The 25018-nt window shown below is 43.3% G+C and overlaps 1 protein-coding gene and 1 long non-coding RNA gene across 12 annotated transcripts; both read left to right on the top strand.

Moving 5' to 3' along the window:
• The first annotated feature begins 274 nt into the window (after window positions 1-274).
• LOC109878348 (coiled-coil domain-containing protein 69-like) lies at window positions 275-22648 on the top strand. Of its 11 annotated transcripts, XM_031797784.1 has the most exons (10): window positions 326-562; window positions 5021-5084; window positions 10542-10726; window positions 15560-15601; window positions 18725-18812; window positions 19757-19830; window positions 19966-20067; window positions 20312-20431; window positions 20727-20824; window positions 21352-22648. In XM_031797784.1, exons 1-10 carry the CDS (start codon window positions 542-544, stop codon window positions 21518-21520), a joined length of 963 nt encoding a protein of 320 aa, XP_031653644.1. In that variant the 5' UTR covers window positions 326-541; the 3' UTR covers window positions 21521-22648. The 11 variants fall into 11 exon arrangements, with proteins under 11 accessions (XP_020326199.1, XP_031653644.1, XP_031653648.1 ...); XM_020470610.2 differs by lacking the exon at window positions 15560-15601 and having other exon boundaries at window positions 275-562; XM_031797788.1 differs by lacking the exons at window positions 326-562; window positions 5021-5084; window positions 15560-15601 and adding exons at window positions 5091-5322; window positions 5364-9014.
• Window positions 10733-12481, top strand: LOC116355014 (uncharacterized). The gene is made up of 2 exons (XR_004204235.1): window positions 10733-11924; window positions 11971-12481. It is a non-coding gene; the product is annotated as an uncharacterized LOC116355014 (long non-coding RNA).
• Window positions 22649-25018: the final 2370 nt, after the last annotated feature.

Here is a 25018-nt window from a genome sequence, read left to right as displayed (position 1 = left end):
GACTGTTCCCCAAAATGTATTATAAACAAAATGATAGATTCAGATCAATCCATACAATTCTTTATTTTTGTCTTATTACAGTGAGAATTCAATATTCCAGGGGACACATTATAGGCCTGCTATGATTAAATAGCTCAGGCAAAAGGAAACATTTTCCATGGATAAAACGCATGATTAGGTAACCTATTTTTTCGTTGAAAATCATTGTATTGTCTGATGGGTCGCGTCTTCGGTGTATTACGGTAAATTTCAAATCATTAGATTTGTGCGCAACAGGATGCGCAATCCACTGACCTTTAAAACTGTTTCCCCTTCTTGAACGTGGGTATTTAGGTTTGTCCAGATTGTTTTGAAATCAGTGATTGTGGTTTTGAAAAATAACCGCCCATCTGGTAGATTTGAGTGAGTTGTTGTGAGTGAGCTACACAGACGTCTTGAGAGACCCGACCACATCCCGGCGTTCAGAAGAGTTGGTAACTCTAGGAAAGGACTGGTAGGGGTGACGAGTGGACGCGGGGTGACGAGTGGACGCGGGGCAGGCATGGGTTGCAGCCACAGCAAGGTGTGTGGCGGAATTTGCACAAAAAAAATTGTTTTATTCATATTTGTTGTGAAATCATCTAGGAAGTCAATTAGCGAACCAAGTGATGTTTTGTTATTGTAGCTGCCATTGTCGCACCGATTCCTGGCACAGTACAGGCGTGTTGATAATTTATTTTTTAAATAGATAAAGAAAAACTGTTAGTGTAGCCTAATTTCCCACGTGCATTAATCTCGTAGATTTTACAACCGAGATTACATATTCATTAACATCAAACTTTTTGAAACGCGTGATTTAGTCTATCAGTCAATTTTGTGCGAAGTGTTCTACGTTTTGAAACCGCTGAAAATAACTGAAGATATGGAGTCGATCCTCTGATACTGACTACCCCACGAGTTTGAAACCTACTTGTCAATTGTAGCGGTGCAGGGAACTCATCTGATGCAATTCTTCCGTAATTACTTATAAGAAGTTGCAGGTTGGCCAGACCTTGACAGTCACTGATGATACAATGTATCAATGATCTCATCCTTCAGTGTCTTTGTGTCATCATTACCAGTATATTGTACATTGTATTCATTCATTGATTGACACCCTGTAGCCTTGCGTAGTCATTGGATTACATCTGTCAAAGTTTCTACTTTCTGGTCATGTGAGATGTTGGGTTTTTCTACATGGTTCAGATTGTATTTATTTATTTCACCTTTATTTAACCAGGTAGGCAAGTTGAGAAGTTCTCATTTACAATTGCGACCAGTTCGTGTTTTCTATGACAACAACCAATAACTACAAACTGCACTGTTTGTGATGGAAAGGAAGTGACTTGAGGATATGGCAACTGTAATATTTAATATGCAACTAAATGTCGTTTTTAGGCTACAGTTAATTAATGTGCTAGTACTGCCTCTGACATTTACAACCAGTGGCACAGGTTTATATTACATCCACAAATGATACCCCAGATTTGTTCCATCCACAAATGATACCCCAGATTTGTTCCATCCACAAATGATACCCCAGATTTGTTCCATCCACAAATGATACCCCAGATTTGTTCCATCCACAAATGATACCCCAGATTTGTTCCATCCACAAATGATACCCCAGATTTGTTCCATCCACAAATGATACCCCAGATTTGTTCCATCCACAAATGATACCCCAGATTTGTTCCATCCACAAATGATACCCCAGATTTGTTCCACTTCCCAGAGGCATAGAGGAGGTAGACCTAGATAAATCGTTGAGTTGAAGGGGATATAATTTCAATGTCTGTTTGCCAGATGAGTGAGACCACTTACACAGTTTAAAAGCAGAGGGAATTATTTGATTGTTTAGCCAATATTCTATGTGAGTGGATTTCTTCATTTTATCAATGGTACCTGGTGGTGCTTGATATAAACACTCCTAACTCTCCTTGAGATTGAAAATATTTTTCTCCTCCACAAAGTAAGCATGAACTTAGAGGTACTGCAAGCCACTGGCAAGCCACTGGCAAGATGTATGGCAGCTTCTGCAGAGCAGATCACAAAACCATCTGTTTGGCTGGTTGACGTAAGCAACTGGAGAAGTGTGAAGTTCTGCTAGAGAGTGCCTGGAGAGCGAGCGAGAGAGACACACACACACACACACACACACACAGCAATATGGCTCCATATGGACCATGATGAAAATGCCACATGAAGAGACTCAGCCAAGTGTTAATGAAATCTCAAGGAACATTTGTTTCTCTGCTAGACTCGACCACAGTCTAAATTAAATATCCCTTAAAACTAAGTCTGAATGTCCTATGTTGTATTGAAGATGTGGTTTTAGTTTTCTGAATTTCCTTTTGAGTTTAGGGGCTGTTTTTTGTTCTTCTAGTTCTATCAGCCTGGGGTACATGTCTGTCTCCTATGTGTGGTCCTTTGACAGGACACATCTTTATTCTACACTCTCCTTGGGATGTTTCTTTCAACTCTTGTGAGAGCATACCTGAACTAGATGTTTCTCACCAAACATTCAATCTTAACCTTGTACTCTTGGGGCCAGGAAGAACTTGTAAACATTAGGAGTCCTGTGTAGGATACAGTTTGCCATGGGGCTAGGATGTTCCCTGTGAGTTTAGTCAGTGAAGACATGCCTCCATGTTGCAGTTTCTCCTATGTTTAAAAAGACGGTGGAGACTGGCTCTCTGTCCCAAATGGTACCCTATTCCCTCTGTAGTGCACTACTTTGGGCACTGGTCTATGGGCCTTGGTCAAAAGTAGTGCACTATATAGGGAATGGGGTGCCGTTTGGGATGTGCATACTGAGAAGGAAGTGAAGATGTGATTTATGGTCGTGTTAAAGAGAGCCTTTCCAGACCCTCTTCAACATATGCTCCTGGACTTGTGTACTTAAGATCCTTTACTGGGACTTAAAGAAGGTAATAAAACAAACAGGCTGTACTGGTCTCTACATTATCTTCCAGGAGTCACTTGTCTTATTGGAATATTAGATATTATAGTATTTTATTGGGCTTGTGTCCCATATGACACACTCTTCCTGTTGTTGTGAACTCCCTATGAGACCAGGGTCCATAGGGCTCTAGTAAAAAGTAGTGCACTAATCAGGGAATAGGGTGCCATAGGGCTCTGGTCAAAAGTAGTGCACTATGTAGGGAATAGGGTGCCATTTGGGACACACACTGTTTTCCAGGCACAAATAAAACAGGTACGCCATGTTGTTTGGCATGTTGGTATGTGTTTCTACAGCGTTAGTGGTGGTGGAATAACGTTGTGTTATATCAGGAGGTGGCCGGTCTCCATGGACCGCCATACTGTATTGTGGCAGGTAGCCTAGCGGTTAGAACGTTGGCCCAGTAACCGAAATGTCGCTGGTTTGAATGCCTTTAACTCTAATTTGCTCAAGCGCACCTATCATACTACCATGACTGACCCTGTAAAACAACACCTAACACCTATCATACTACCATGACTGACCCTGTAAAACAACACCTAACACCTATCATACTACCATGACTGACCCTGTAAAACAACACCTATCGTACTACCATGACTGACCCTGTAAAACAACACCTATCGTACTACCATGACTGACCCTGTAAAACAACACCTATCGTACTACCATGACTGAACCTGTAAAACAACACCTATCGTACTACCATGACTGACCCTGTAAAACAACACCTATCGTACTACCATGACTGACCCTGTAAAACAACACCTATCGTACTACCATGACTGACCCTGTAAAACAACACCTATCGTACTACCATGACTGACCCTGTAAAACAACACCTATCGTACTACCATGACTGACCCTGTAAAACAACACCTATCGTACTACCATGACTGACCCTGTAAAACAACACCTATCGTACTACCATGACTGACCCTGTAAAACAACACCTATCGTACTACCATGACTGACCCTGTAAAACAACACCTATCGTACTACCATGACTGACCCTGTAAAACAACACATTACACTGCACCTATCGTACTACTCTGACTGACCCAGTACAACAACACCTATCATACTACTCTGACTGACCCAGTACAACAACACTTATCTGCTGTTTGTGACAATACAACTTTATTTTTTACAGTCTACACAGATGTAATACTTCAGTCTACACAGTGAGGACCGGACACAATGTAATGTGTGATCTGGTATCCTAGTCATGTCAGGAACCTTGGTATTGTTTGACAGTTTAGGAATAGTTTGGTATATTGAGTAGTGACCTATGCTAGAGTTGCCCTACTTACAAAACCAGTTATGATTGACCTGGCTGTAACTCCTTAGTGTAATAATCTATGCTCACCTAGTATAGGTTATTCTACACCAACATGATGTATCTAATGCAGACATGTTTATTAAGGCTCCACAAGTACTGGTATGATCAGTTTGAAGTAAAGCAGTGTAACACATTGTACAAATATGAACTCTGTAGCATGGACATGTTTATATAACTTTTGAACAAACAAATTATTAATTTAATTAGATTAATTTCCAGTCATGTGGGTACGACTCACTCCCAGTCAGAGAGCAATATGGGTCAAGCACCCATCAGAAGCTTTACATAAGCTCCTACCCTGCTTTAGTTTACAAAGTTATGGTTTCCCTGGTAACTTCAAAACATCTCAAATAGTGTTGAGGTATTCTCAGTGTTGAGGTATTCTCAGTGTTGAGGTATTCTCAGTGTTGAGGTATTCTCAGTGTTGAGGTATTCTCAGTGTTGAGGTATTCTCAGTGCTTTGGTGTATCTGTAATATGCTGAGATATAGTCATAATGTATTCCTACATCAGACCCCACGCTTTTCTCCTTGTAGAGGAAAAACAAAGTGAAACGGGGTGCGAACTGTCTTTAGGTATTTTGTGTACCATAATGTCCTCTAATTTACCCAGATATGGTTAAATAAGACCGTGTTTAATATTGTGGGAACTAGACCCGTGTTGATCAATGACAACATTGTCTTTTCTGTATATTTTTAGAGGAAAAACAAAGCGAAGGAGGAGAAAACAGTGAAGGAAGTCAACAACCATCAAGATGGAGGAGGTGAGTGTTGTAGAAGGTCAACAACCATCAAGATGGAGGAGGTGAGTGTTGTTGAAGGAAGGTCAACAACCATCAAGATGGAGGAGGTGAGTGGTGTGGTTTCCTGTAGTGTTGTAGAATGTCAACAACCATCAAGATGGAGGAGGTGAGTGGTGTGGTTTCCTGTAGTGTTGTAGAATGTCAACAACCATCAAGATGGTGGAGGTGAGTGGTGTGGTTTCCTGTAGTGTTGTAGAAGGTCAACAACCATCAAGATGGAGGAGGTGAGTGTTGTTGAAGGTCAACAACCATCAAGATGGAGGAGGTGAGTGTTGTTGAAGGTCAACAACCATCAAGATGGAGGAGGTGAGTGTTGTTGAAGGTCAACAACCATCAAGATGGAGGAGGTGAGTGTTGTTGAAGGTCAACAACCATCAAGATGGAGGAGGTGAGTGTTGTTGAAGGTCAACAACCATCAAGATGGAGGAGGTGAGTGTTGTTGAAGGTCAACAACCATCAAGATGGAGGAGGTGAGTGTTGTTGAAGGTCAACAACCATCAAGATGGAGGAGGTGAGTGTTGTTGAAGGTCAACAACCATCAAGATGGAGGAGGTGAGTGGTGTGGTTTCCTGTAGTGTTGTAGAATGTCAACAACCATCAAGATGGAGGAGGTGAGTGGTGTGGTTTCCTGTAGTGTTGTAGAATGTCAACAACCATCAAGATGGAGGAGGTGAGTGGTGTAGAATGTCAACAACCATCAAGATGGAGGAGGTGAGTGTTGTAGAAGGTCAACAACCATCAAGATGGAGGAGGTGAGTGTTGTTGAAGGAAGGTCAACAACCATCAAGATGGAGGAGGTGAGTGGTGTGGTTTCCTGTAGTGTTGTAGAATGTCAACAACCATCAAGATGGAGGAGGTGAGTGGTGTGGTTTCCTGTAGTGTTGTAGAATGTCAACAACCATCAAGATGGTGGAGGTGAGTGGTGTGGTTTCCTGTAGTGTTGTAGAAGGTCAACAACCATCAAGATGGAGGAGGTGAGTGTTGTTGAAGGTCAACAACCATCAAGATGGAGGAGGTGAGTGTTGTTGAAGGTCAACAACCATCAAGATGGAGGAGGTGAGTGTTGTTGAAGGTCAACAACCATCAAGATGGAGGAGGTGAGTGTTGTTGAAGGTCAACAACCATCAAGATGGAGGAGGTGAGTGTTGTTGAAGGTCAACAACCATCAAGATGGAGGAGGTGAGTGTTGTTGAAGGTCAACAACCATCAAGATGGAGGAGGTGAGTGTTGTTGAAGGTCAACAACCATCAAGATGGAGGAGGTGAGTGTTGTTGAAGGTCAACAACCATCAAGATGGAGGAGGTGAGTGGTGTGGTTTCCTGTAGTGTTGTAGAATGTCAACAACCATCAAGATGGAGGAGGTGAGTGGTGTGGTTTCCTGTAGTGTTGTAGAATGTCAACAACCATCAAGATGGAGGAGGTGAGTGGTGTAGAATGTCAACAACCATCAAGATGGAGGAGGTGAGTGTTGTAGAAGGTCAACAACCATCAAGATGGAGGAGGTGAGTGTTGTTGAAGGAAGGTCAACAACCATCAAGATGGTGGAGGTGAGTGGTGTGGTTTCCTGTAGTGTTGTAGAAGGTCAACAACCATCAAGATGGAGGAGGTGAGTGTTGTTGAAGGAAGGTCAACAACCATCAAGATGGAGGAGGTGAGTGTTGTAGAAGGTCAACAACCATCAAGATGGTGGAGGTGAGTGGTGTTGTTTCCTGTAGTGTTGTAGAAGGTCAACAACCATCAAGATGGAGGAGGTGAGTGTTGAAGGTCAACAACCATCAAGATGGAGGAGGTGAGTGTTGTTGAAGGTCAACAACCATCAAGATGGAGGAGGTGAGTGTTGTAGAAGGTCAACAACCATCAAGATGGTGGAGGTGAGTGGTGTTGTTTCCTGTAATGTTGTAAACTGACACTGTGACTCCTCTCCTACTGCTTGTCTGGTTTTCTTTATTACATCTGAGGGTTTTACACATCAATCTGCCTCTTGATGCATTATAAAATCTAGGCACCCATACTGACCTCTTTATTATTGGGCCCACTAATAACCAGTACATAATAACTGTCCTCCTGTATAGCTCAATTGGCATTGGTATGGTGCTTGCAACTCCAGGATTGTGGGTTTGATTCATATTTGGGGACTCTGTTTTGTTAAATTCAGTCTGGTATGAGAAAGGTATTCACAGTCTGCGGAAAGCTGAGTATCTTGGCTATTGAGCTGTGCCTTAAAATCGTTGCTGTGATTTGCTAATATATATGAGCATACGAATGTATAACGGCAGGCTGAGCCGATGACCTCATTTCAAGATGGCTGCTACCTACATTCCGGTTAGCGTTGTGAAGCATAACGTTGTGAAGCATAAACTAAATAAACACGGAACACGTCGATACACACCGAAAGCGGTGATTCCGCAGATCATGACGATGTGTTATTTATCTGCCTGTGACCTACCGTTATTGATCACCAGCCCCGAGGGTCAAAATGTTTATTTCACACAACGTTTTCACCAAACATCTTACAATGTACGCTTCGATTAGGTCTGTGTTTGAGCTATAGCCATATGTAGGGGTATGAAGTTAATCCTTAGGTTGGTAGGAACACATCTAGTCTATTGCTAATGTTATTTGATGATGTATGACTTAGTGGCCACGTCGAACGTCCACCCAGTGTCTATCTTTGCGCATCAAAAATGTGACGTTTTCTGCTTTACATCCCGTAGGCATCCATTACACACAGGATTGGCTACTATGGCACCTTGACAATCTTGTAGCCACTGAGATAAGCTTTTCAGGGATATGCAGTTGACCTGGGTGGAATAAAGCAAGCCTAACCTTTTTATGCGTAATGTGAACTATTGTTACCTGGCTCAGACACGAGACGCACCAATCACGCTCCACTATATTGTAAACATTTTATCGCTTTAACATAAAATATTGCTTCTCAAGGGCGGGGTAAGAACTAAGAATATTGAAAAGGAAGCTAAAAAGAAAACGGCTATGAGTAAGTATACCGACATAGAAGCTTTGAATATAATACTGGACGGACTCGGATCAGGGGAGCGATCTGGACAACAAGGATTTCGACTCGGCCGACAAAAGATAACTTTCTAGAAGGATTGGATCCACGTTTAGATCTGTAAGTAAATTATTTTCATGACTTGATACAGCTTATTTACTATATGTATTTGTTTTTTATAAGTTGTCTGCTTTTTATGATTTGGATTTAGTTTACATATGAAACAAGTCATTTCAATGTTCTATAATTCCAAAGTAGTTATTGTCGATGTTTCATATTCGTTTGCTGTTCAAAGTTTCACCCTTGTATCTTTGGAGAGGCCACTAAACTCTCATGGCCATTGTTTATTTGTGGTTCTCACCTCTTGCTTTGTCTCCAAAGTGTTACTGTTTGCAGTGTGTGTGTGCGCATGCGTGCTTCACACTTATGTGAGTCACTGTACAAATTAGAGTTTTTACTTTACAATAATGTTGTTTTTGTAAATGTAGTCAACTGTAATTCAGTTTGTCTTACAACAATATATCCCTTTATTTTATTCATCACAGGAGGATGCAGAGGATTTTGATGATGCTGTTTGGGGGTCACACCTCCCCAGCAAGCCCCCCCCCCCCCCCCACGGTCAAGGTCTTCACCCCCCCCCCACTGCTATGTCAATCACCCCGTCTGATGGTTCTTCATCCACTTATCACAGACCTCTTGAAAAAAGGAATGCCACTAGGGAAATAACCACGTCCAATCTTCTGTCAGAAATGCCAGTTCACTTTTTGTTTCCTGGTCAGAGTGGGACTTGCTTCAAAGACTATCACAACATGCACAAGCTACGGTGAAAGTGAAATCTAATCATCTACACCTGGGATGTAAAATGAACACGAACGCCATTTGTAAGTTGTTCAGCTTATTTATGTTTTTGCTAATTTTTTTAGTGAAGGACACGGTGTGTGTGTGTGTATGTGTATGTGTATGTGTATGTGTATGTGTATATGTGTGTGTGTATGTGTGTGTGTGTGTGTGTGTGACCAAGTTTGTTTGATAAGACCTTTTTTAAAATTATCTGTTGCTTTTTATATTGTTTTTGTGAAGCGTTCATTTGTATGTGGGACCAATACATTAGATATGCCTAGGCTAAATGTTCAGGCACTTTGGAGCGTGCCCCTGAAACCACCACAATGTTTGAGAGACGTTGGTGTTGTAGAAATTTAGCTTTTATAGTGAACAATAGTAGTTAGTTACTAATCCAGTGTGCAAAAACAGTGCAGTTACCAAATTAGGACACTTTCGGACACTTTGGAGAGGTTGAAAGGACACTTGAATGTACCCTGGACACTCCATAACTCCACAATGTTTGAGTGAGGTTCATATGGTAGAAATGTTTTATACTGAACACATAGCATTTAGGAATTGCAAATATGCAATCGCACTGGAATTATCTAATTTACAGACATATGCCACTTTGGAGAGGTTTAGGGACACTTGGAAACGTCCCGTGACCACAAATGACACCACTTACTAGAACATCTGCCCATTTTGAGTTGTCAGGTCTATCAATTCCATTTTTATTACTTATGATATTGTCCACATGTTGTTGGAAGCCATCTGATGTGTTTCCTGCTCTGGGCATCAGTAATTCACTTATAGCTTGTCAATGAAAGATGACTTTCAAAATAAATGTTTAAAAAACACCGGTTATTTTGTGTGTGTGCTTGATCTTGTGTATTCTGAACTATGTAACCCCCCCCCCCCATCTTCTGATTGAGGAAATAATCTCCCAGATGTCGTCTTTCCAAATATACCAAGTTTTGGCATGTCAGAATCATGCAATTACACATGAATAGCAGTTACTTGTGGCTTTGTCTATTTAGGCGGAAATCTACATTTTTGCCGTTACATTTGAAAGGTTAACCGATACACACTTTGCAATGATCCCGTTGGTTGAAATGATGTCACCCAGAAACTGGTTGGAATTACTCATTAAATTGACATCAAAATGACCTAATTTCAACCAGTCAGTTTTGGGTACTGGGATGGCCTTTTAAACACTGTGTAAACACTGTTCTGTCTGCATTAGAATGCTCAACAGGTGTACTTGTGTACTCTGTTGTACTCAAAGTGTTCTCTGTTGCCATGTAATTATGGGTCTCAGGATCATGCCTTCAACAACTGCCTACGTGAACAAGACTGTGTTAGCCTAGCATGCTGAGCTAAAACATAGGCATTAGCTAGTGGCGCTAGCACAAGTCTCCAGGTGAATCATCATTCGGAACGTGGTTCACCAAACTAGAGCATTACATGACTTCCTCAGAAGTTGAAAAAAAACAAGCATTTGTTATTGGACATGTCCAGGTAGTCCCTCCATGTTTCTGTTTTCTTCTGTTACCTACTGAATTATACAACCCTGGTTTCCTCTCAAGGTAAAGTCCCTCTGGAGGAGCTGAACGTGGGTCTAGAAACGGAGAAGCAGCTGGGTCAGTATGAGTGGCAGCTGAAGATCCTACGGGAGGTGCTGTCTGCCTCCGGGACCCAGGAGAGGGAGGAGCTACTAAAAGACCCAACCAAAGGAGAGCTCTGTTTCCTGGTCCACAACATCACTGAGAAGGTAGCTAACCCCATAGACCGCTCTGTTTCCTGGTCCACAACATCACTGAGAAGGTAGCTAACCCCATAGACCGCTCTGTTTCCTGGTCCATAACATCACTGAGAAGGTAGCTAACCCCATAGACCGCTCTGTTTCCTGGTCCACAACATCACTGAGAAGGTAGCTAACCCCATAGACCGCTCTGTTTCCTGGTCCACAATATCACTGAGAAGGTAGCTAACCCCATAGACCGCTCTGTTTCCTGGTCCACAACATCACTGAGAAGGTAGCTAACCCCATAGACCGCTCTGTTTCCTGGTCCACAACATCACTGAGAAGGTAGCTAACCCCATAGACCGCTCTGTTTCCTGGTCCACAACATCACTGAGAAGGTAGCTAACCCCATAGACCGCTCTGTTTCCTGGTCCACAACATCACTGAGAAGGTAGCTAACCCCATAGAGAGCCCTGGTCCACAACATCACTGAGAAGGTAGCTAACCCCATAGAGAGCCCTGGTCCACAACATCACTGAGAAGGTAGCTAACCCCATAGAGAGCCCTGGTCCACAACATCACTGAGAAGGTAGCTAACCCCATAGACCGCTCTGTTTCCTGGTCCACAACATCACTGAGAAGGTAGCTAACCCCATAGACCGCTCTGTTTCCTGGTCCACAACATCACTGAGAAGGTAGCTAACCCCATAGACCGCTCTGTTTCCTGGTCCATAACATCACTGAGAAGGTAGCTAACCCCATAGACCGCTCTGTTTCCTGGTCCACAACATCACTGAGAAGGTAGCTAACCCCATAGACCGCTCTGTTTCCTGGTCCATAACATCACTGAGAAGGTAGCTAACCCCATAGACCGCTCTGTTTCCTGGTCTACAACATCACTGAGAAGGTAGCTAACCCCATAGACCGCTCTGTTTCCTGGTCCACAACATCACTGAGAAGGTAGCTAACCCCATAGACCGCTCTGTTTCCTGGTCCACAACATCACTGAGAAGGTAGCTAACCCCATAGACCGCTCTGTTTCCTGGTCCACAACATCACTGAGAAGGTAGCTAACCCCATAGACCGCTCTGTTTCCTGGTCCACAACATCACTGAGAAGGTAGCTAACCCCATAGACCGCTCTGTTTCCTGGTCCACAACATCACTGAGAAGGTAGCTAACCCCATAGACCGCTCTGTTTCCTGGTCCACAACATCACTGAGAAGGTAGCTAACCCCATAGAGAGCCCTGGTCCACAACATCACTGAGAAGGTAGCTAACCCCATAGACCGCTCTGTTTCCTGGTCCACAACATCACTGAGAAGGTAGCTAACCCCATAGACCGCTCTGTTTCCTGGTCCACAACATCACTGAGAAGGTAGCTAACCCCATAGACCGCTCTGTTTCCTGGTCCACAACATCACTGAGAAGGGAGCTAACCCCATAGACCGCTCTGTTTCCTGGTCCACAACATCACTGAGAAGGGAGCTAACCCCATAGACCGCTCTGTTTCCTGGTCCACAACATCACTGAGAAGGGAGCTAACCCCATAGACCGCTCTGTTTCCTGGTCCACAACATCACTGAGAAGGTAGCTAACCCCATAGACCGCTCTGTTTCCTGGTCCACAACATCACTGAGAAGGTAGCTAACCCCATAGACCGCTCTGTTTCCTGGTCCACAACATCACTGAGAAGGTAGCTAACCCCATAGACCGCTCTGTTTCCTGGTCCACAACATCACTGAGAAGGGAGCTAACCCCATAGACCGCTCTGTTTCCTGGTCCACAACATCACTGAGAAGGGAGCTAACCCCATAGACCGCTCTGTTTCCTGGTCCACAACATCACTGAGAAGGGAGCTAACCCCATAGACCGCTCTGTTTCCTGGTCCACAACATCACTGAGAAGGGAGCTAACCCCATAGACCGCTCTGTTTCCTGGTCCACAACATCACTGAGAAGGTAGCTAACCCCATAGACCGCTCTGTTTCCTGGTCCACAACATCACTGAGAAGGGAGCTAACCCCATAGACCGCTCTGTTTCCTGGTCCACAACATCACTGAGAAGGGAGCTAACCCCATAGACCGCTCTGTTTCCTGGTCCACAACATCACTGAGAAGGGAGCTAACCCCATAGACCGCTCTGTTTCCTGGTCCACAACATCACTGAGAAGGGAGCTAACCCCATAGACCGCTCTGTTTCCTGGTCCACAACATCACTGAGAAGGGAGCTAACCCCATAGACCGCTCTGTTTCCTGGTCCACAACATCACTGAGAAGGGAGCTAACCCCATAGACCGCTCTGTTTCCTGGTCCACAACATCACTGAGAAGGGAGCTAACCCCATAGACCGCTCTGTTTCCTGGTCTACAACATCACTGAGAAGGGAGCTAACCCCATAGACCGCTCTGTTTCCTGGTCCACAACATCACTGAGAAGGGAGCTAACCCCATAGACCGCTCTGTTTCCTGGTCCACAACATCACTGAGAAGGGAGCTAACCCCATAGACCGCTCTGTTTCCTGGTCCACAACATCACTGAGAAGGGAGCTAACCCCATAGACCGCTCTGTTTCCTGGTCCACAACATCACTGAGAAGGGAGCTAACCCCATAGACCGCTCTGTTTCCTGGTCCACAACATCACTGAGAAGGGAGCTAACCCCGTAGACCGCTCTGTTTCCTGGTCCACAACATCACTGAGAAGGGAGCTAACCCCGTAGACCGCTCTGTTTCCTGGTCCACAACATCACTGAGAAGGGAGCTAACCCCGTAGACCGCTCTGTTTCCCGGTCCACAACATCACTGAGAAGGTAACGTGCCTTCGGAAAAGTATTCAGACCCCTTGACTTTTTTTCACATTTTGTTACATTACAGCATTATTCTACACACACTACTCCATAATGAGAGCGAAAACGGCTCTATTAAAAATAAAAATCTGGTACCTTATTTACAAAAGTATTCAGACCCTTGCTATGAGACATGAACTTCAGGTAATGTGCATCCTGTTTCCATTGATCATCCTTGAGATGTTTCTACAACTTGATTGGAGAACACCTGTGGTAAATTTAATTGATTGGACCAAAACATTTCTTCAGCGTTGAACACAGTGGCCTCCATCATTCTTAAATGGAAGAAGTTTGGAACCACCAAGACTCTTCCTACAGCTGTCCGCCCGGCAAAACTGAGCAATCGGGGGAGAAGGGCCTTGGTCAGGGAGGTGACCAAGAACCCGATGGTCATTCTGACAGAGCTCTACAGTTCCTCTGTGGAGATGGTTGTCCTTCTGGAAGGTTCTCCCATCTCAGCAGCTCTCCACCAATCAGGCCTTTCTGGTAGAGTGTCCAGACGGAAGTCACTCTTCAGTAACAGGCACGTGACAGCCCGCTTGGAGTTGGCCAAAAGGCACCTAAATACTCTCAGACCATGAGAAACAAGATTCTCTGTTCTGCTGTGGGGCTGTTTCTCAGCGGCGAGTAGCTTCGGGACAAGTCTCAATGTCCTTGAGTGGCCCGGACTTGAACCCGATTGAACAACTCTGGAGAGACCTGAAAATAGCTGTGAAGCAACGCTTCCCATCCAACCTGACAGAGCTTGAGAGGATCTACAGAGGAGAATGGGAGAAACTACCCAAATACAGGTGTGCCAACTCAAGCTTGTAGCGTCATACCCAAAAAGACTCAAGGCTGTAGTCACTGCCAAAGATGCTTCAACAAAGTGCTGAGTAAAGGGTCTGAATACTTCAGAAATGTGTTATTTAGGTTTTTATTTGTAATACATTTCTAAAAACCTGTTTTTTTTATTTTTTTTATTTATTTTTTGCTTTGTAGTTATGGGGTATTGTGTGTCAATTGATGAGGCGGGAAAAAATGTATGTAACCAATTTTAGAGTGAGGCTGTTACCTCACAAAATCTGGATCCTTTCTGAAGGCACTGTAGGTGATCCAGGGAATTGGGCTCATAACATTAGACCGTTTAGTCATTTTAGCAGATGCTCTTATCCAGAGCGACATACAGGAGAATTTAGGGTTAAGTGCCTTGCTCAAGGGCACATTGGCAGATTTTTCACCTAGTCAGCTTGGGGATTCGAACCAGCATCCTTTCTGTTACTGGCCCAACGGTCAGAAAATGTTGCCCTCGTCAATCTGCCGCCACAAGCGGCTGCCTAGTCCTGCCTAATGAGCGGGCCGGCCGTGCTTCTCCGTGATGCTGTGGTTCAGAGCACACTTAATGTAGTAGTGGATTTATGGTCTATAAAAAGTGGTTTAAAGAGTTACCTATCCATCCTGGTTGCCCATCCTATCTATTTGGTTAGAACAGACATGCATCATCTGTGGTCTAAGGCTCACCCCGTTGTCATGATCAGTGTTTTCAAGTTTGTATCTATACATTTTTGACAAGCTGATCATAGTGAAAAATAAAATAGTTCTGCATTTCCTGCCAACAGGCTCACGATAAGTCCTGATAAAGTTGGGTAGCTGATATTCAGAGCTTAAATAGCCAAATCAATAAGTCACAAGAATCAGGACTAATAAAGCTTGTTTTACAAATGGTGGGCCTCTACCACATGGGTGGGCCTCTACCACATGGGTGGGCCTCTACCACATGGGTGGGTGTTTATAATATGTAGTTTCGGGCAACACTGTAGGCTACACCTTGGTAAGCACGGACTGAAGCTAATGCCTTTCAATCTCTTCAACATCTAGAAAATACACATTTTCAACATCCTGGAAACAGAATGTTGAAAACATCCTGGAAAATAATTCACCTTTCATTCAGAACCTAAATTAGGTTCAACTTCAACGTCTGGAAAATGTTTTTCACCTGTCTTTTCAACATAATTTTGCTTACTGGGACTATTCTAGTTTTGTGGCAGAACGGCAAGGACCACCGGCCCTGCTGAGAAGGTAGGTAGTAACTGCTAGCACCCTTCCCTAACCCCTAACCCTCAGCTCACTAGTGTTTCCCAAGCCTCTTCTCCAGCTGGAGTTTTACCTCCAGCCCTTCATATACCCTTTACCTTATACCTATACCCTGTACCATTTTTACATTCACCATATACCGTATACTCAGCAAAAAGAAATGTCCTCTCACTGTCAACTAAGTTTGTTTTCAGCAAACTTAACGTGTAAATATTTGTGTTTTGTACATAACAAGATTCAACAACTGAGACACAAACTGAACAAGTTCCACAGACATGTGACTAACAGAAATTGAATAATGTGTCCCTGAACAAAGGGGGGTCAAAATCAAAAGTAACAGTCAGTATCTGGTGTGGCCACCAGCTGCATTAAGTATTGCAGTGCATCTCTTCCTCATGGACTGCAAATGAGGGAGGAGGATGTCTTCCCTGTAATGCACAGCGTTGAGATTGCCTGCAATGACAACAAGCTCAGTCCGATGATGCTGTGACACACCGCCCCAGACCATGATGGACCCTCCACCTCCAAATCGATCCCGCTCCAGAGTACAGGCCTCGGTGTAACGCTCATTCCTTCCACGATAATCTCAAATCCGACCATCACCCCTGGTGAGACAAAACCGCAACTTATCAGTGAAGAGCACTTTTTGCCAGTCCTGTCTGGTCCAGTGATGGTGGGTTTGTGCCCATAGGCGACGTTGTTGCCAGTGATGTCTGGTGAGGACCTGCCTTACAACAGGCCTACAAGCCCTCAGTCCAGCCTCTCTCAGCCTATTGCGGACAGTCTGAGCACTGATAGAGGGATTGTGCATTCCTGGTGTAACTCAGGTGTGATGTTCGGATGTACCGATCCTGTGCAGGTGTTACACGTGGTCTGCCACGGTGAGGATGATCAGCTGTCCGTCTTGTCTCCCTTTAGCGCTGTCTTAGGCATCTCATAGTATGGACATTGCAATTTATTGCAGTCCTCATGCCTACAGCATCTTTATTATGGTGTTTTTCAGAGTCAGTAGTAGGGCCTCAGGATCTCTTTTTTTTTTTTTTTTTTTTTACCTTTTTATTTAACTCGGCAAGTCAGTTAAGAACAGATTCTTATTTTCAATGACGGCCTAGGAATAGTGGGTTAACTGCCTGTTCAGGGGCAGAACGACAGATTTGTACCTTGTCAGCTCGGGGGTTTGAACTTGCAACCTTCCGGTTACTAGTCCAACGCTCTAACCACTAGGCTACCCTGCCGCCCCAGGGTGGCCAACAATAAAATGAAATTGTGTTCGTTGTCTGTAGTTTATGCCTGCTCATACCATAACCCCACCACCACCACGGGACACTGTTCACAACGTTGGCATCAGCAAACCACTCGCCCACACGATGCCAAACACATGGTCTGCAGTTGTGAGGCGGGCGAGACATACTACAAAATTCTCTAAAACAATGTTGGAGGCGGCTTATGGTAGCGAAATTAACATTAAGTTCTCTGGCAACAGCTCTGGTGGACGTCCTGTAGTCAGCATGCCAATTGCGTGCCCCCTTAACTTGAGACATCTGTGGTTGTGTGTTGTGAGACAACTGCACGTTTTAGTGGCCTTTTTATTGTCCCCGGCACAAGGTGCACCTGTGTAATGATCATGTTGATATGCCACACCTGTCAGGTGGATGGATTATCTTTGTAAAGGAGAAATGCTCACTAACAGGGATGTAAACACGTGTGAACAATCTGAGAGAAAAGCTTTTTGTTCGGATGGAACATTTCTGGCATCTTTTATGTTGGAAACATGGGACCAACACTTTACATGTTGCGTTTTGATATTTTTGTTCAGTGTACATTCACCATGTACCCTTTCCACACTACTTTGCTGAGCAGAGCCTAACCAACTGTACTGGACTGGCCTGTTTATACAGTATATCCTCTATAGTTGCCGGAACCGGGTTGGAGAGGATAATGTGAAAAGAACATATCCTTGCCAACACAGTACAGTTGGAACAATAGTATGAAAAGGGCATTAGTATTAATTAGTGTGAACCACATAGCCACTACTAAGGTATATGTGGACATCATTATTATTACTAAGCAGATCAGAGAAAATATTTCTGCTCTTCCTGCAGGATTGCATTGTGATTTTGCATTTTAATTACAGAGTTTCTTTTTGAATTGAGGTCTCATAGTGGTTGTGTCCAAAATGGCACCCTATTCCCTATATAGTCTCTATGAGCCCTGGTAAAAGTAGTTCACTACATAAGGAATAGGGTGCCATTTGTGACACGACCTATGTTTCCAGGATGTGCAGCTTCAAGTCGGCACAAGCTGAAATGCAGAATAACCAGAGCAGCACAATAACATGATGTCAAGTCCTATATATTTTACAGCTGTCAGAGATAATAAACACATGCTTTTCCATTACACAATCTATTTGGTGTGTTTGTATTGTGACTACCTACAGCGGGTGCGATCGCCTGCAAAGTTCTCTGGCTATGGATTTGTAAACCTGTCAACAGAGCAAGAGGGTGCCGTTGTGGACACAACATCTCATAGGGCTCTGCTCAAAAGTAGCGCTCTAAGTAGGGAATAGGGTTCAGTTTGGGATGCTGCCTAGACCTGTTTGGGTGCTTTGGGATCACAATGCCTTTCCAGAAAGGGGGGGGGCAGTGATTTGTGCAAACATAGTTGACAAAGTAAGAATGAGAAGTCTTGGAAGGTTTATGGTGTATTGAGTGATTGGTTTGTAGCAGCCAGTTGGATTGTTAAATGTTGTCTGTCCTCATATTGGCATGGTCTGGTTGAGCAGTGAGTTATGGCTGGCTCATCTGGTATTATACACCTGGCACAACAGTGAGTTATGGCTGGCTCATCTGGTATTATACGCCTGGCACAACAGTGAGTTATGGCTGGCTCATCTGGTATTATACACCTGGTATACAGTGAGTTATGGCTGGCTCATCTGGTATTACACACCTGCTACAACTGAGTTATGGCTGGCTCATCTGGTATTATACACTTGTTTATATAACAAAGATCTCACTGTTTACTTGATATTCACTTTGTCTAGCTCCTATGACAAGTGAGGCTGTACATGGCTTCAACCCCTTTCCTTGTGGTGTTGATCATCTCCAGGTGGAAACAGAGACAGCTGCTGACCTGACTGTTCTCTATGTGGAGAAGAGCCAGAGGATCGCAGAGCAGCACAAGAGACAGCTGGAAGGCAAGACTACAGCATGTGAAATAACTTCTGTACATCTAATAACCATATTGATTATTTTGTTTTGGAACTGCATTTTGTTTTCTATTTGTTCTAGAATGAGTAGTCATTGATGTTATTCTGTTGGTTCTAGAATGAGTAGTCATTGATGTTATTCTGTTGGTTCTAGAATGAGTAGTCATTGATGTTATTCTGTTGGTTCTAGAATGAGTAGTCATTGATGTTATTCTGTTGGTTCTAGAATGAGTAGTCATTGATGTTATTCTGTTGGTTCTAGAATGAGTAGTCATTGATGTTATTCTGTTGGTTCTAGAATGAGTAGTCATTGATGTTATTCTGTTGGTTCTAGAATGAGTAGTCATTGATGTTATTCTGTTGGTTCTAGAATGAGTAGTCATTGATGTTATTCTGTTGGTTCTAGAATGAGTAGTCATTGATGTTATTCTGTTGGTTCTAGAATGAGTAGTCATTGATGTTATTCTGTTGGTTCTAGAATGAGTAGTCATTGATGTTATTTTGTTTGTTATTCTGTTGGTTCTACAATGAGTAGTCATTGATGTTATTTTGTTGGTTCTAGAATGAGTGATCATTGACTGTTATTCTGTTGGTTCTAGAATGAGTGATCATTGACTTATTTTGTTGGTTCTAGAATGAGTAGTCATTGATGTTATTCTGTTGGTTCTAGAATGAGTAGTCATTGATGTTATTCTGTTGGTTCTAGAATGAGTAGTCATTGATGTTATTTTGTTTGTTATTCTGTTGGTTCTACAATGAGTAGTCATTGATGTTATTTTGTTGGTTCTAGAATGAGTGATCATTGACTGATGTTATTCTGTTGGTTCTAGAATGAGTGATCATTGACTTATTTTGTTGGTTCTAGAATGAGTAGTCATTGATGTTATTCCGGACCGTGTAATTACATAATAAATCCCTATTATCCCCTACAGAATGGCAGATGATACAGAGTGATGAGACAAAACTACTAACAGAGACCCACCAGGCAGTTGAGAGAACGTTGAAGGTGTGTGTTTAGTTGTCTCTTTAACTTGATCAGTTTGTATCACCTGTTTTGATGTACTGTGGTCTATACACTACCCCTTACCTTCTAACTGTGTACTAGGACGTACAGAACTGACCAGTAGGTTTTCTTTTAAAGGAGGAGGTAGAGGAGCTGACTACAGAGCTACATGTGTACAATCAGTTAAAGAAGAGAGTTGACCAGTCTACCTTCAAGAAGGACCTGCAGCGGAACATTCAGGTGTGTGTGTGTGTGCACACACAGTGTGTTTGTTTCTGCGTGGCGTGTGCATGATCCTGTAACCAGTTCACTTAGTTGGACTGTTGCTTTAGACATCTGGTCTCCAGGTTTCATTAGTATGCTGTTTAATGTTATACTCTTCCTCTCCTCCTCTCTCTCTTTTCCCCTCCCTCTCTCGCTCCCTCTTTCCCCTCCCTTTCTCGCTCCCTCTTTGCCCTCCCTCTCTCGCTCCCTCTTTCCCCAGGCCCACGGCAGTCCTGGGGCATTCTGGGAGCTGGAGCAGGAGAGTCTGCTGTTTGTCATTGAGATGAAGAGTGAACTTATTCAGGCGCAGGGGAACAAACTGCTACAGATGCAGGTTCTGGTAGGGAACTGGGACATGGACTGGCCGACAGACTAGTCCAGGCACCTGACTCTTTGAGATTTCTGCTATAGTCTAATTCAAGTCATTCTTTATTTAAACTGTATAATAAAGAAGACGAGTCTACCTTCAATACTTTACGGAGGAAATCAAACCGAAACGAGAAATCTGAGGTCCTCTGCGTTGTCAAAAAATACTCTGGGTTATAGTTTCACAAAGTCTGTGAATGTCAACATGTTGTCTTCACCACCCTGATTGCTTTTTGGGTCCTTACTTTTTTTTCTTTCTACCCTGACAGGTGGAGAAGAATCTGTCTCTAGAAGACCAGGTCATAAATGTTCTACAGAACAATGAGGACCTGAGGGTTCGTATCGACAACCATCAAAGCCTTCTACAGTAAGACCATATGATATCCACACCGTCTCTGTCTCTCTGTTTGGAACAGTCAGTTACCCTGGAGTTAATGTTGTTACCAGGAAGTCACATTGTAGAAGAATACATGGCAACAAGGCTGTAAATAGATTAACAAAGTTAACAAGTTCTGTTCAACCGAACTCAAATGTAGGAAATGGCTATGGCTTTTACATAAGATGTGAATCTGGCGCCACTTGGTGGAGAAAGTGGAAAGGATATTTCATAGTGGAAGCAAGTTATGGCAGTTTACAGTACTTGAGAGTGTAAAAGTAAAATTTCACTATCCAAACTTGTGTAGTTAATATAGATGAGTTTTTGGTGCTACTTCTACTTATGACAATGCATGTAGGATTTTGGTGAAGAATAGTCATTTGAGGTCAGCAAAAGACTGATTATAAAGTACTTTGCTACAGATTTGTTTTATCAATGTCTTTCTGTGCTAAACTATCAATGTTGATAAATATGTGTTCTCTTCTAATATATCTCCTTCCCTGTGCTCCTGTCTGTAGGCAGCTCTCCAAGGAGCACCAGGACCTCCAAGGGGCATTAGACAGGCAGGCAGGTCTCTGTCAGAGGCTCACCCAGGAGAAAGAGCAACTCATGTTTAAACTGAAACACAGAGACTCCTGTCCTACGTTCCCATCCTTCCCCATAGTGTCTGAGATCTCCCCCAGCTGATCCGAACAGGACAGTCAGGGTTACCTCGATCTTAATCCTGTCTAGGGTTGTAAACATGGAGCCTGAATCTGGAACATTTCCCAAAATTCTGAAAGTATTTTTTCTTCAGAATTCCCTGCTTGGAGGATTCTAAGAATCATGAAGGAATATGTAATGAATGATTCCTCAAACCTGAAATTCTTCCAAGTGGGATTTCTGAAAAAGCAGGGGCCGTTGGGAATGTTTCGGGACTTTTTTGCAACCCTAATCCTACATTAACAACCAAAGTCCAGGTACCTTTACAAAGGGCTATAGTCACATGTTTGATGGAACCTGATGCCAAATAATGTTTTTAGTCCAGTTGTGTACCTGCTGTGCCTTACAGTACATCATGTTTTCTATAGCAGTATGGTGCTCATACAAAAGGACTGGTTTTTTTGGGGGGGGGGTAGTGGGTATAGCCATGCGCTGTTGGACTTAACTGACTCCTGCTGTACAACTGAGATTATTATTCAACTGACATTCTCATAGTTGTTACTGTTCAACTGAGCATATTCTAGGTGAATGTGACCGTGTTCACTTTGATGGTTTGACTTGCGGTTGTAGACGGATGTACAAACTTAGTAGCTATTTTTATATATATATGTATCTAGCTACCTGCCGAGACACTATGACGTCTATCAAAATGCAGTGTCAAGGTTTTACATCACTCAGTTTGGACGTTACAGAATATAATGCCATTTAAACAGTTACTGTAGACAACTGCCTTTGTATTGGGAGATGTTTATACTCTTGTTTTATAGAATATGGAAAATAGATTGCCATGTTGGCAGTTGGATTTTGTTCTTTTTTTTTTGCAGATGAGGACAATGCATATTTTTGTGACTTTTTTTAAGTAACAAAGAAACGGAAGCAATTCTGTGTTTAAAAATATATATTTTTTTTCTTCTGATGCACTAGCACTTTTAATCAGTATTTTACTAGTACTAAATGTGAGAGGAAGTTGATGTCATTTTTTTGTTATTCTTGCGTTTACATCTAGTTGGTTTTACATTTTTATTTGAATCATTTAGCTAACGCTCCTTTCTTCAAAGGTAGCGGATAGATCTAGAAGGAGAGAGGAAGTCACAATAAACAGTTTCATCTGAACCACTGGACTGCAAGTGTGTGAAATGTGTCAGTGTCGCCACTAGGAGGCAGGTTGTGAAATGTGTCAGTGTCTCCACTAGGAGGCAGGTTATGTGAAATGTGTCAGTGTCTCCACTAGGAGGCAGGTTATGTGAAATGTGTCACACTAGGAGGCAGGTTATGTGAAATGTGTCAGTGTCTCCACTAGGAGGCAGGTTATGTGAAATGTGTCACACTAGGAGGCAGGTTATGTGAAATGTGTCACACTAGGAGGCAGGTTATGTGAAATGTAAATTGTGTTCATTAATTTGTTTTAACTGGGCAAGTCACTTAAGAACAAGTTCTTATTTACAATGACGGCCTACACCGGCCAAACCCGGATTACTCTGGGACAATTATCCTATGGTACTCCCAATCACGGCCGGTTGTGATACAGCCTGGTTTCGAACCAGGGTGTCTGTAGTGACACCTATAACACTGAGATGCAGTGCCTTCGACCGCTGCGCCACACGAGAGTAATAAGCTAGTGTTAATTCTTTTAACTTTTATATTCCATCTGATAAAGGGGGAAGTCATATTCTCTAGCTGTATTATTTAGTGTGTATTCTCTTCCTATTTCTACCAAAAGGCTCTTCTCCATATATATATGTGTTTTTAGTGACAAGTAGCACGTGGTTGTATTTCCATACTGTGTGTAATTCACTGTGATAAACGCTAGGGGGCAGAACAGGACAGTTGGGTGGAAAGAGTTAATGAGTATCGCTTTGGTTGTCCTTTTCCATTTTATCTTCTCTACTGTCATCTTTTTTTGATTTCTCTGGTATGTTTTCACTGAAAGAAAAAGGCCGTCATAATGAACATTATGTATTCGTCTAATCGATGTGAATGTGCAGCAAAGATGCTGACCATGTTTTTTTTTTTTTATGTGTTAAGGTATACTTTATAATGTAGAAAAAGGTTTATAAGTAGTTTAGAAACTGTTAATAAACTATTAATTAGTTCATAACCTATACACTAATTTTACCCTGCAGTCATGACCTCATCCACTCCCACTGTGTGTTATAATGAGGTGATTTGAAAAGGTGTTAGACGTGACTAACAACAACCACTAAGGTGAAGCTGATTGACACATTCATTGGTGGCTTTTGCACCCTGGGGCTTGATTCCCCCATCCCTTCCTGGTGCTTTGCTCGGGGCAGATGGGAGCAGAGGAGGTGAAAGTGGGACCCCTCTCACCCCTACCTCTGTCTTGTTGCGGCCGGCAGCGGAACCGTTTGCTCAGCGGATGTAAAAAAAGGATCACTATGTCAATGGATGTTTGACAAGCCAGGACAATACCTGGTGGGGCTCCACGCTAACTGCAGGTCAAACCCCTGGCTGTGATGTCACCCAGTTCCCAGGGCATTTCACAGGACTGGAGGAACTGAGGAGGAACTGCCTTTCTGTGTTTACATCCCCAATGACACAGACTGCAGCATCATGTTACAACTCCCAGTCACAACGAGGAGCATGTCAACCCCACCTGCACACAGACACAAACATGCAGCCTGGTTAGCATGACAACTAACCCTAGACCGGAGGCCGAACCTGTGGAGGCTGCCGAACCTGTGGAGGCTGCCGAACCTGTGGAGGCTGCCGAACCTGTGGAGGCTGCCGAACCTGTGGAGGCTGCCGAACCTGTGGAGGCTGCCGAACCTGTGGAGGCTGCCGAACCTGTGGAGGCTGCCGAACCTGTGGAGGCTGCCGAACCTGTGGAGGCTGCCGAACCTGTGGAGGCTGCCGAACCTGTGGAGGCTGCCGAACCTGTGGAGGCTGCCGAACCTGTGGAGGCTGTTCTTTGTTACTTCCTCCTCACTTTCATTTTTTACTATTATATTTTTCCTATAAGTTGTCTTTGTTTATTGTCTAGAGGTTAACAACATTTTAAAGTTATCACCAAGCCAAACGCCCACAATGCTTCCTGGTGAAACGGGCGTCTCTACCGTTAATATTTCCTGGGAGGTGGAGTACAAAGAGAGACGAGGAGCTGTGTCTGGTGTCATGACCGTGTTTTGAACACACCTGAATTGTCTTGGTCCCTCTGTGCATTATTAGCTGTGTGAATTTAGTGCCATACCTGTCCCTGCCTCATCATCATTTGCTAATTGCTCAGAAATAAAAGCATATCCCCATATTCATTAACAGACGACTGAAAATAATGTTGCCATTACCTCTGCTCTGTGTCTTCGTGGCTGATTAATAACGTGTGAAATGCACTGCTTCTGGTGCCTTTATTTATTATAATTTCCATTATTTTATTACAGGCAACGATAACCCCTTAAATTACCAAGTGGGGAATTAAAAACCTCATGCACATTTCTGTAGGTTATTGCCAACTGCTATTTGTGGCAA

Source organism: Oncorhynchus kisutch, linkage group LG19, assembly GCF_002021735.2.
Source record: "Oncorhynchus kisutch isolate 150728-3 linkage group LG19, Okis_V2, whole genome shotgun sequence".
Taxonomy (NCBI): domain Eukaryota; kingdom Metazoa; phylum Chordata; class Actinopteri; order Salmoniformes; family Salmonidae; genus Oncorhynchus; species Oncorhynchus kisutch.
This window is presented reverse-complemented; position numbering and strand designations above follow the sequence as displayed.